Here is a 13,159-nt window from a genome sequence, read left to right on the forward strand (position 1 = left end):
TTACCTAGCTTGCCAAAGATTGTAATAAATCCATTAAAAGAAGACAGCCTGCCGTTTCCTTTAACTTGGACACACACATCTATACCTTTGGCCATTAAAAGCCTGTAATTTCCAGGAGTTATCTCACCCTCTGAGTAGCCTCTGATTTACTAATGGTTTCTAATGTTGTAAAAATGTGTAGAATAAATATTACATTTCAACATTTCTGTCAACTAAAATTTGCTTCAGCGCTGGAAGGAGCATAACATGACATGAAGAGAATATGAATACTTTTAGTTATTTAGGGGAAGTAAATTAAAAATGACTTTTGTCTTAAATTATGATCATGAGGATGAGGGAAGACCTTGCTTGCCCTGACGAACCACCACTGCCACATAAGATATGTTTTAATTGCTGATGCAGGTTTATTGATTCCTAAATGCGCAGAAAAATAGCTTGTTTTGTACACTGTTGAGAGGCTTCAATGCCCAGAAGTGCGTAAATGTGTTTCTGTGTAGTATTTCTCCAACCGCGGTCATGGGGTGACATAAATGATGGTAATTTGAGAGGTATTTATTGAGTGGGAACAAGTAGCACTAGCACTGAAAGCCTAGGTGGGAAACGCACGGACCGCCACTGGCTCAGGATATCTCTAAATAAGAAAAAACATAAAAAATAACCGTCACATTACCTTGGACTCGATCCCAATCTTGATGAAGCTGCCGACGATGGTGAACATGTCGCTTACGATGAGCAGAATGTACCAGCCGTTGATGAACTCCATTCTGTCACCCCAGCTCACGCCACGGCCCAGTCTGCTCTGGAAAAACTGTCCGTATTCCTACATACAAACAAAGTTCACTATGTGAGAAACAAACATGGAGGTGCAGTGGGGAAAGGATTCATATGGCCCCGCGGGGGTTGTAAGGTATACCGGTACTAATAAAGTACAGCGGTACTAATTCATTAAAAAAGGTACTAAACTGCTTCTGAATTTTTTTTTTAATTTTTTCGAACGCGAAAAAGCACGTCGGAGAATGGACGCATTTTGTTTTTAAAAACAAAGTTGAAGCTATAAACACTGAAGCGCCGCTCGGCAAGAGGTGCTTAGCTCTCGGCAGTCGGCAGTGTTTAGATTCTTCTAAATCACTAATCCTCGCCCCCCATGGCGACAAATAAAGTAAGTTTCTTACAAGTATCATTATCACTGCAGGATGAGGGATAGCTAAACATGCTTCACTACACACCGAAGGAGGATATAATAGCTCACCGCTAACAGCAAACTAGCGCGCTTGAATGTAAACAAATGGGTGTATCTACACAGACATGGACTGTTATGATACCATGTACAAACCCCGTTTCCATATAAGTTGGGAAATTGTGCAAGATGTAAATATAAACGGAATACAATGATTTGCAAATCATTTTCAACCCATATTCAGTTTAATATGCTACAAAGACAACATATTTGATGTTCAAACTGATAAACTTTTTTTTTTTTGCAAATAATCATTAACTTTAGAATTTGATGCCAGCAACACGTGACAAAGACGATGGGAAAGGTGGCAATAAATACTGATAAAGTTGAGGAATGCTCATCAAACACTTATTTTGAACATCCCACAGGTGAACAGGCAAATTGGGAACAGGTGGGTGCCATGATTGGGTATAAAAGTAGATTCCATGAAATGCTCAGTCATTCACAAACAAGGATGGGGCGAGGGTCACCACTTTGTCAACAAATGCGTGAGCAAATTGTTGAACAGTTTAAGAAAAACCTTTCTCAACCAGCTATTGCAAGGAATTTAGGGATTTCACCATCTACGATCCGTAATGTCATCAAAGAGTTCAGAGAATCTGGAGAAATCACTGCACGTAAGCAGCTAAGCCCGTGACCTTCGATCCCTCAGGCTGTACTGCATCAACAAGCGACATCAGTGTGTAAAGGATATCACCACATGGGCTCAGGAACACTTCAGAAACCAACTGTCAGTAACTACAGTTGGTCGCTACATCTGTAAGTGCAAGTTAAAAGTCTCCTATGCAAGGCAAAAACCGTTTATCAACAACACCCAGAAACGCCGTCGGCTTCGCTGGGCCTGAGCTCATCTAAGATGGACTGATACAAAGTGGAAAAGTGTTCTGTGGTCTGACAAATTGTTTATAAAAACTGTGGACGTCGTGTCCTCCGGACCAAAGAGGAAAAGAACCATCCGGATTGTTATAGGCGCAAAGTTGAAAAGCCAGCATCTGTGATGGTATGGGGGTGTATTAGTGCCCAAGACATGGGTAACTTACACATCTGTGAAAGCGCCATTAATGCTGAAAGGTACATACAGGTTTTGGAGCAACATATGCTGCCATCCAAGCAACCTTACCATGGATGCCCCTGCTTATTTCAGCAAGACAATGCCAAGCCACGTGTTACATCAACGTGGCTTCATAGTAAAAAAGTGCGGGTACTAGACTGGCCTGCCTGTAGTCCAGACCTGTCTCCCATTGAAAATGTGTGGTGCATTATGAAGCCTAAAATACCACAACGGAGACTGTTGAACAACGTAAGCTGTACATCAAGCAAGAATGGGAAAGAATTCCACCTGAGAAACTTAAAAAATGTGTCTCCTCAGTTCCCAAACGTTTACTGAGTGTTGTTAAAAGGAAAGGCCATGTAACACAGTGGTGAACAAGCCCTTTCCCAACTACTTTGGCACGTGTTGCAGCCATGAAATTCTAAGTTAATTATTATTTGCAAAAAAAAAAAAAAGTTTATGAGTTTGAACATCAAATATGTTGTCTTTGTAGTGCATTCAATTGAATATGGGTTGAAAAGGATTTGCAAATCATTGTATTCCGTTTATATTTACATCTAACACAATTTCCCAACTCCTATGGAAACAGGGTTTGTATATACAAAAAAATACATGACTACAAGCATGTTTTGTTGAATAAAATGTTGCTAAAGCTATAGTACTGTATTTAGGAAGAACGTTATCGCCATCTATTGGTCGTAACATAAATGGCATGCTTGCATATTCAGACAATAAAAGCTCATAAAACAAAAAGAACATTTCATTATTGTCAGTTGGCGTCTCGTTGAAGACACTACAAGTCTTATTTTGGAGAAACATTTTTTTGCTGATTTTTCTGAAATATTTTCAATAGCTTTATGAATATATAATATACAGTTTTATTTAGGGATGTCCGATAATGGCTTTTTGCCGATATCCCGATATTGTCCAACTCTTTAATTACAGATACCGATATCAACCGATACCGATATCAACCGATATATACAGTCGGGGAACTAACACATTATTATGCCTAATTTGGACAACCAGGTATGGTGAAGATAAAGTCCTTTTTTTTTTTAAATTAATCAAATAAAATAAGATAAATAAATTTAAAAAACATTCTTGAATAAAAAAGAAAGTAAAACAATATAAAAACAGTTACATAGAAACTAGTAATTAATGAAAATGAGTAAAATTAACTGTTAAAGGTTAGTACTATTAGTGGACCAGCAGCACGCACAATCATGTGTGCTTACGGACTGTATCCCTTACAGACTGTATTGATATATATTGATATATAATGTAGGAACCAGAATATTAATAACAGAAAGAAACAACACTTTTGTGTGAATGAGTGTGAATGAGTGTGAATGAGTGTGAATGGGGGAGGGAGTTTTTTTTGGGTTGGTGCACTAATTGTAAGTGTATCTTGTGCTTTTTATGTTGATTTAATTAAAAACAAACAAACAAACAAACAAAAAAACGATACCGATAATAAAAAAAAAACAACGATAATTTCCGATATTATATTTTAAAGCATTTATCGGCCGATAATATCGGCAGGCCGATATTATTGGACATCTCTAGTTTTATTCATATTATTAAAAAAATAATAATAATTTTTGTCAAAAACACCATTGGCAAGACACCAAAATTAGAGTAGCGTATTCATCCAGACACCATCTTTACTAAAATCATCTGTAAAACGTATAATGTCTGAGGTATAAAGATCCAAAAGGTCTATGTGAAATGCACTACTAATAATTATTTATATTTAAAAAATATATATTATTGTATATATTTATTCCTATTCATTCAAACCAGACACTGCGCTTCATTCAACCAAACTGTAGTAACTTCACATTAGGCACAACGACAATTTCATTATTTAGATTACTCCTTACTGAAAAAAATAACAGCTGAGATAGGCTTTTACTTTTTTTTACTTTTTATTCATAGCCTCTTACACACATGTACGAGGGATGTGTGCTATGGCTATGTTGTTTTTTCCCTTGGCCTCAGTCTGGACCCCCTCTCCAGGGGCCCAGGCTTAGACCTATTTTTTTTTCTCACCCTCCCCCCCCTACCTGTATCTCACCTTTTTTGCAAGGGGCGCCGGAAGTTGGCAGACCCGTCAGCGATCCTGTTCTGTCTCCCCGTAATGTTTGTCTGATCTTGAATGGGATTGTGTTGAAAATGTTAATTCCCCCTCTCGATTAATAAAGTATTTCTGATTCTGATTCTGATCCAGCACCCCCCGCGACACTAAAAGGGACAAGCGGTAGGAAATGGATGGATGGATGAAAAAAATAACGCTGTTATACTCTAACACCGTTATTACCAACACGGCTATACAGTACTGCCATCTAATGTCTAGGAAGTGCAACTGCATTGCAAATGTGACTCAAATGGTCTAAACCAGGGGTTCCCACTCTTTTTCTGTAGGCAAGCTACTTTTTAAATGACCAAGGTGATCTACTTCATATATATATATATATATATATGTATATATATATGTATATATATATATATATATATATATATATATATATATATATATATATATATATATATATATATATATATATATATATATATATATATATATATTAGGGCTGTGAATCTTTGGGTGTCCCACGATTCGATTCAATATCGATTCTTGGGGTCACGATTCGATTCAAAATCGATTTTTTTTTTTCAATTCAACACGATTCTCGATTCAAAAACAATTTTTTCCCCGATTCAAAAACGATTCTCTATTCATTCATTACATAGGATTTCAGCAGGTTCTACCCCAGTCTGCTGACATGCAAGCAGAGTAGTGGATTTTTGTAAAAAACTTTTATAATTGTAAAGGACAATGTTATATCAACTGATTGCAATAATGTAAATTAGTTTTAACTATTAAATGAACCAAAAATATGACTTATTTTATCTTTGTGAAAATATTGGACACAGTGTGTTGTCAAGCTTATGAGATGCGATGCAAGTGTAAGCCACTGTGACACTATTGTTTATTTTTTTTATAAATGTCTAATGATAATGTCAATGAGGGATTTTTAATCACTGCTATGTTGAAATTGTAACTAATATTGATACTGATAATATTGAACTTGATACTGTTGTTGATAATATTCATTTTTGTTTCACTACTTTTGGTTTGTTCTGTGTCGTGTTTGTGTCTCCTCTCAATTGCTCTGTTTTTGTTGTTGTTGTTTTTTGTTTTTCATGTATATATTCATTTCACACCATATTCATTGCACTTCTACATTTTTTATATTTTTATATATTTGCACATTGTTTTTCTAGCATGCACACATCGCACTGTATGGAATGGCCTCAATCTCGTTACCTTGCGTAATGACAATAAAGCTGATTCTGATTCTGATTCTGATTCTGATTATTGCAGTTCTGAGTGTTGCTGGGTCGAGTTTGGTTTTGGAATTGGATTGCATTGTTATGGTATTGCTGTGTATTGTTTAGTTGGATTGATTAATAAAAATAAAAATAAAAAAATAAAAAAATAAAATAAAATCTATTTTTTTAATATGAGAATCAATTCTGAATCGCACAACGTGAGAATCGCGATTCGAATTCGAATTGATATTTTCCCACACCCCTAATATATATATATATATATATATATATATATATATATATATATATATATATATATATATATATATATATATATATATATATATATATATAATTTATATATATTTATTTAGCCGTTTTTTTTAACAAGTTAAAAGTGTTCAATGATGATATAAGCATGTTTAACACATATAGATTACTTTCTTTCATGAAGACAAGAATATAAGTTGGTGTATTACCTGATTCTGATGACTTGCATTGATTGGAATCAGACAGTAGTGATGATAACGTCCACATTTTCAAATGGAGGGGAAAAAAAGTCCTCCTTTCTGTCCAATACCACATAAGAGTGGTTGCTTTTTGCCATCTTATTTGTCCAGCTTCCATACTCCTTTTTATACACGTTACAAGAAATACATTGACGCACACTCCGTGACTTGCTAGATTGTTAGGGCTAGCTTTCAGAGAATCTTATTTTGTTAGCGCAGGCAGGATGGAGCAGCACTTTTATTGTGAAGACAGGGACTGTGCGGTCAGTCTTTAGGCTTTTGATAGGAAGTACGGTTGAAATAAAAAGTGTTTCTCGCCTTCCTGTCGGTCATTTTTTCTTAATAATGATCTGGCAGCTGCGAGCGTCACCTCACAAGACCCTCTGGTGCCGTGAATGTCAACCAAGTAATGAAAGTGACGTCTTGGTGAAGATTGATGATCGCAAATTTTTAGGTTTATTTTTTTAATTCCTGGCTGGCGATCGACTGACACACCCTCCACCATCGACCGGTAGCTCGCCATCGACGTAATGTGCACCCCAGACCTAATAATTGGACATCACAGTTATCATAATCAGCTTGTTTTTAAATGTTATGTTAAAAAATACCATAAAAAACAATATTTATCAACACACACAAAAATACTGAGAATGAGTACGGTTGAGTACCAGTATCGATTACCAGGTATCGTATCGGTTTTAAATGTGAACGGTACTCAGCCCTCCCACAGATAGATTGTAATAGTCCTATAATAAACTAAAATGAATGATAAATGATTGTACAACTATTACTGTCAACACACAATGATTCCCCGAGGACTGCAATCTACAGTCGCAATCAAAAGTTCACATAATCAACATAGAGTGATTGGAGCACATACTTGTTGGTCACAAAAAACATTCATGAGGTTTGGTTCTTTCATGAATTTATTATGGGTCTACTAAAAATGTGACCAAATCTGCTGGGTCAAAAGTATACATACAGCAATGTTAATATTTGGTTACATGTCCCTTGGCAAGTTTCACTGCAATAAGGCGCTTTTGGTAGCCATCCACAAGCTTCTGGTTGAATTTTTGACAACTCCTCTTGACAAAATTGGTGCAGTTAAGCTAAATGTGTTGGTTTTCTGACATGAACTTGTTTCTTTAGCATTGTCCACACGTTTAAGTCAGGACTTTGGGAAGGCCATTCTAAAATCTTAATTCTAGCCTGATTTAGTCATTCCTTTACCACTTTTGACGTGTGTTTGGGGTCATTGTCCTGTTGGAACACCCAACTGCGTCCAAGACCCAACTCCGGGCTGATGATTTTAGGTTGTCCTGAAGAATTTGGAGGTTATCCTCCTTTTTCATTGTCCCATTTACTCTCTGTAAAGCACCAGTTCTATTGGCAGCAAAACAGGCCCAGTGCATAATATTACCACAACCATGCTTGATGGTAAGCATGGTGTTCCTGTGGCCAAACAGCAACATTTTTGTTTCATCTGACATCACATGGACAAAGATAAGACCTTCTGGAGGAAAGTTATGTGGTCAGAAGAAACAAACATTGAGCTGTTTGGCCACAATACCCAGCAATATGTTTGGAGGAGAAAATGTGAGGCCTTTAATCCCAGGAACATCAACCCTTACCGTCAAGCATGGTGGTGGTAGTATTATGCTCTGGGGCTGTTTCGCTGCCAATGGAACTGGTGCTTTACAGAGAGTAAATGGGACAATGAAAAAGGAGGATTACCTCCAAATTCTTCAGGACAACCTAAAATCATCAGCCCGGAGGTTGGGTCTTGGACGCAGTTGGGTGTTCCAACAGGACAATAAATGATAAATGATAAATGGGTTGTACTTGTATAGCGCTTTTCTACCTTCAAGGTACTCAAAGCGCTTTGACACTACTTCCACATTTACCCATTCACACACACATTCACACACTGATGGAGGGAGCTGCCATGCAAGGCACTAACCAGCAGCCATCAGGAGCAAGGGTGAAGTGTCTTGCTCAGGACACAACGGACATGACGAGGTTGGTACTAGGTGGGGATTGAACCAGGGACCCTCGGGTCGCGCACGGCCATTCTTCCACTGCGCCACGCCGTCCCCAAACACATGTCAAAAGTGGTAAAGGAATGGCTAAATCAGGCTAGAATTAAGGTTTTACAATGACCTTCCCAAAGTCCTAACATGTGGACAATGCTGAAGAAAAAAGTACATGTCAGAAAACCAACACATTTAGCTGAACTGCACCAATTTTGTCAAGAGGAGTGGTCAAAAATTCAACCAGAAGCTTGTGGATGGCTACCAAAAGTGCCTTATTGCAGTGAAACTTGCCAAGGGACATGTAACCAAATATTAACATTGCTGTATGTATACTTTTGACCCAGCAGATTTGCTCACATTTTCAGTAGACCCATAATAAATTCATAAAAGAACCAAACTTCATGAATATTTTTTGTGACCAACAAGTATGTGCTCCAATCACTCTATCACAAAAAAAAAAGATTTGTACTAATTATTGGAAACTCAAGACAGCCATGACATTATGTTCTTTACATGTGTATGTAAACTTTTGATCGCGACTGTATATGTGGCATAAGGATATAGTTTGGTTTCTTACGTGTTGCAAGATTACACCTCTGAGGACGGACCGTCCACACAGCAGCAGAGAGAGCAGGCAAACGAGCGCCACCAACACGTCAAAGAACTGCCGGGCGTAGCTCTCCGCTGCAAAAGACGAATACATAAAGCATTTAAAGATGAATGCATAACGTATCTATGAAACTACTTGCAGTTACTCACCATGTCCAGACACGTTGGGGTCCTTACATTCCCTTATGGAGGCCTGGTTTTGTAAACTCACCTTAACTTTGCCGCTGTGAGCTCGGTTGTCCATGAGGATCTAGCGAAAATAACAAAATATTGTTAACACAATACGATCTCAATGAGCGATACAAGACGAAGAACTACTGACCGTGATAGCAAAGGTGTAGCAGTCAGGGATCTCATTGTTGATGATGGTCTGAACGTTGATCGCCTTCAACTGGAAATCAATTGTCACATTGATCAGCCTGGACATAAATGGATGCATCAGAGAGTTAACAAAATGACTTCTGATAACCTCTGATAAACATGACAGACATACAGGACTGTCTGAGAAAATTAGAATATTGTGATAAAGTTCTTTATTTTCTGTAATGCAATTAAAAAAAACAAAAATGTCATACATTCTGGATTCATTACACATCAACTGAAATATTGCAAGCCTTTTATTATTTTAATATTGCTGATTATGGCATACAGCTTAAGAAAACTCAAAAATCCCATCTCAAAAAATTTGAATATTTTCTCAGACCAAGTAAAAAAAAAAGATTTATAACAGCAAAACAAAATCAAACATTTGAAAATGTCAATTAATGCACTCAGTACTTGTTTGGGAATCCTTTTGCACGGATTACTGCATCAATGCGGCGTGGCATGGAGGCAATCAGCCTGTGGCATTGCTGAGGTGTTATGGATGCCCAGGATGCTTCAATAGCGGCCCTTAGCTCATTTGCATTATTGGGTCTGGTGTCTTTCAGCTTCTTCTTCACAATACCCCACAAATTCTCTATGGGGTTCAGGTCAGGGGAGTTGGCAGGCCAATCGAGGACAGTAATGCCATGGTCAGTACACCAGTTACTGGTGGTTTTGGCACTGTGGGCAGGTGCCAGATCATGCTGGAAAATTAAATCATCATCTCCATAGAGCTTTTCAACAGATGGAAGCATGTAGTGCTCTAAAATCTCTAGAAGCGTCTGACTTGGACTATGGAAAAGAAGCACTGGACAGTTGCAGAGTGGTCCAGAGTCCTGTTTTCAGACGAAAGCAAGTTTTGTATTTCATTTGAAAGTCAAGGCGCTAGAGTCTGGAGGAAGGCTGGAGAGGAGCAAAATCCAAGTTGCTTGAAATCCAGTGTGAAGTTCCCACAGTCAGCAATGGTTTGGGGAGCCATGTCAGCTGCTGGTGTTGGTCCACTGTGTTTCATCAAGTCCAGAGTCAATGCAGCTGTGTACCAAGAGATTTTAGAGCACTACATGCTTCCATCTGTTGAAAAGCTCTATGGAGATGATGATTTCATTTTCCAGCATGATCTGGCACCTGCCCACAGTGCCAAAACCACCAGCAACTGGTGTACTGACCATGGCATTACTGTCCTCGATTGGCCTGCCAACTCCCCTGACCTGAACCCCGTAGAGAATTTGTGGGGTATTGTGAAGAAGAAGCTGAAAGACACCAGACCCAATAATGCAGATGAGCTAAAGTCCGCTATTGAAGCCTCCTGGGCATCCATAACACCTCAGCAATGCCACAGGCTGATTGCCTCCATGCCACGCCGTATTGATGCAGTAATCCGTGCAAAAGAATTCCCAAACAAGTACTGAGTGCATTAATTGACACTTTCAAATGTTTGATTTTGTTTTGCTGTTATAAATCTTTTTTTTTTACTTGGTCTGAGGAAATATTCTAATTTTTTGAGATAGGATTTTTGAGTTTTCTTAAGCTGTATGCCATAATCAGCAATATTAAAATAATAAAAGGCTTGCAATATTTCAGTTGAGGTGTAATGAATCCAGAATGTATGACTTTTTTTTTTTAATTGCATTACAGAAAATAAAGAACTTTATCACAATATTCAAATTTTCTGAGACAGTCCTGCATACGCTAGAGCTGCACAATTATGATCACCGCTGTTTTGATCAATATTGAAGTCACAATGATTTATTATCTTACAGGTAAACTTTTCAGTGTAAGGGAGGCATGTGAATGTGTAATGAAATAGTCCAATAAAAAGGCTACATAAGATTATTTAAAACAAATATTTGCATTTTTGTTCATTATTAGAACTAACATCTCATACACGATGCCTTTAGTTAGTGATACAGACGATATAAGTGATATACATTTGGCAAAGAGCTTTTAATGCTATCGTTATATCGTGTCAATTAATGTTGATGACACATTCTAGTTGTGTCCTGCAAATTTGACAGCGGCACACAAGCAAACGTGTCCTCAATGCATGTAGCATTCTTGCTCGCGGCTAACGTCCCTCCGCAGTACTACGCTGCTGCTAAGTCAGCAATCCTTGCATCCATGGTGGCAAACAACCTAGCGTATTTTCCGAACTATAGGGCACACCGGTGCATAGCCGAACCCACTAAATTTTAGGGAAACAAATGTTTTTCCATATTATATCATATTTTCCGGTCTGATTATACATAACCGTATTTTTCTGACTATAAGGCGCATTTAAAATCCTTTAATTTTCTCAAAAATCGCGCTTAATAGCCCGATGCGCCTACAGTACGGAATAATTCTGGTTGTACTTACCGACCTTGAAGCAATTTTATATGGTACATGGTGTAATGATAAGTGTGACCAGTAGATGGCAGTCACACATAAGAGATACGTGTAGACTGCAATATGACGCCAGTAAACAACACCAAAACTTTAAATGTTCCATTGAGAATATAGAACATTACACGCGGCACTCAAAAATCTGTCAACATTTTTTAGTACGACATTGAAGCCACAGCGCTTGATGGATTGTCGGCCCATTACGGCTACCATAGTCAGAGATACAAGTGTTACTATGGTGTGTGTATAAGGACCGCAAAATGGCACCCACGTGCAGACATATTATCTGGCGTTTTATTTCACAATATTATGCAAAATCAACTTTTCTTACCTTCTGGTACCTGCTGATGTGTATTTGAGATCTGCATAAGTCTTGAAAATTTGTGTGAGTCTGCCTTTGTAGTCCGTGCCGACAATGTAGTCAATAAGCTTCTTCTTTTTCACTATCTTCTTGTTATGTGACATTTGTAATATAAAGTAGTGTAAAGTTTTTACTTATATCTGTCAGTAGACTCGCAATGAAAGCGCTAAAACATACCGGTGTAGTGAGTTTACATTATTCACCCAAGGAACTTTAGTTATTAGAGAGTTCTTGTCGGACGGTTTTTCACGGGACACATTTCCAGCGTTGTTGTTGCACTACTGAGCCACGGATGAGGAGATGCTGCTCCGTTGTTGATTTAAGTAAAGTCTGAATGTCATTAAAACAGTTAGCTCCATCTTTTGACACTTCTTCCACTCCCGTCCTTGCACGCTACACCGCTACAACAAAGATGGCGGGGAGAAGACGCTGCCGAAGGTGAGCCATGTAAATAAGACCACCCACAAAACGGCGCATCCTGAAGCGACTATCAGAAAGCGGCTTGAAGATGATCTCTAAAACATAATCTATGCAACATTTTGACCAAAGAACCACCCTTACATGTTATGTAGACCACGAGGAAGTCTTTAAATGTAGAAAAAAATCTTAATATGACTCCTTTAATGCGCCTTATAATCCGGTGCGTCTTTTGTATGAAAATAGACCTTAATAGACCCACTTATCAGCAGTGCATCTTATAATCCGGTGCGCCCTATGACCCGGAAAATATGGTAATTGTGGTCAAAAACGGACCCATTCAATGATCATGCAAATTTAAAGTACAGAATCAGTATCAGCACTGGAATGACCAATACTGACCCTGTAACTACTTGGTATTGGATCGATACCACCCAAAACTAATGCAAAGTATCCAAACAACAGAAGAATAAGTATTTACTAGAACCATGTTACACCAAAAAGTAACCACATATTAACAGTAAATTAGCAAGCAGATTAAAAAATGTTAAATTTTCTCCATTACAATACCTTGCCATCTCCTCAATTATATACAACTTTATAGCAGTTTATAGATTGTATACATTGTGAGCTATCCTCACCAGGAACCCTACAATATTTCCAACATTTAAATAAATACAATCCTGGACTCCTTCACGTAGCTTATAGTTGAGACATGTCTCAAGCTGGCCGACATCATTTCTACTTGGACGTTACAGAAAGTATGAGAATGTGTGATCTGCTGCCTGCTCTTCTTTTACTTCAATATAATAAGTCTCCAGTTTGTCATTCATATCCGTGGCGTTATTTGATTGAATC

The 13,159-nt window shown here is 38.0% G+C and overlaps 1 protein-coding gene across 1 annotated transcript in view; it reads right to left on the reverse strand.

The window, feature by feature from the left end:
• The window catches only part of mcoln1b (mucolipin TRP cation channel 1b), a 58,419-nt gene that overhangs the window by 15,628 nt on the left and 29,632 nt on the right, over window positions 1-13,159 (reverse strand). The window contains exons 6-9 of the mRNA XM_061973507.2: window positions 9,101-9,197; window positions 8,929-9,028; window positions 8,747-8,853; window positions 671-820 (exon numbers count right to left, since the gene is read on the reverse strand). Of these exons, the coding sequence (XP_061829491.1) occupies window positions 671-820; window positions 8,747-8,853; window positions 8,929-9,028; window positions 9,101-9,197 (454 nt within the window). The remainder of the gene's footprint in view (window positions 1-670; window positions 821-8,746; window positions 8,854-8,928; window positions 9,029-9,100; window positions 9,198-13,159) is intronic.

Source organism: Nerophis lumbriciformis, linkage group LG22 (genome assembly GCF_033978685.3).
Source record: "Nerophis lumbriciformis linkage group LG22, RoL_Nlum_v2.1, whole genome shotgun sequence".
NCBI lineage: Eukaryota > Metazoa > Chordata > Actinopteri > Syngnathiformes > Syngnathidae > Nerophis > Nerophis lumbriciformis.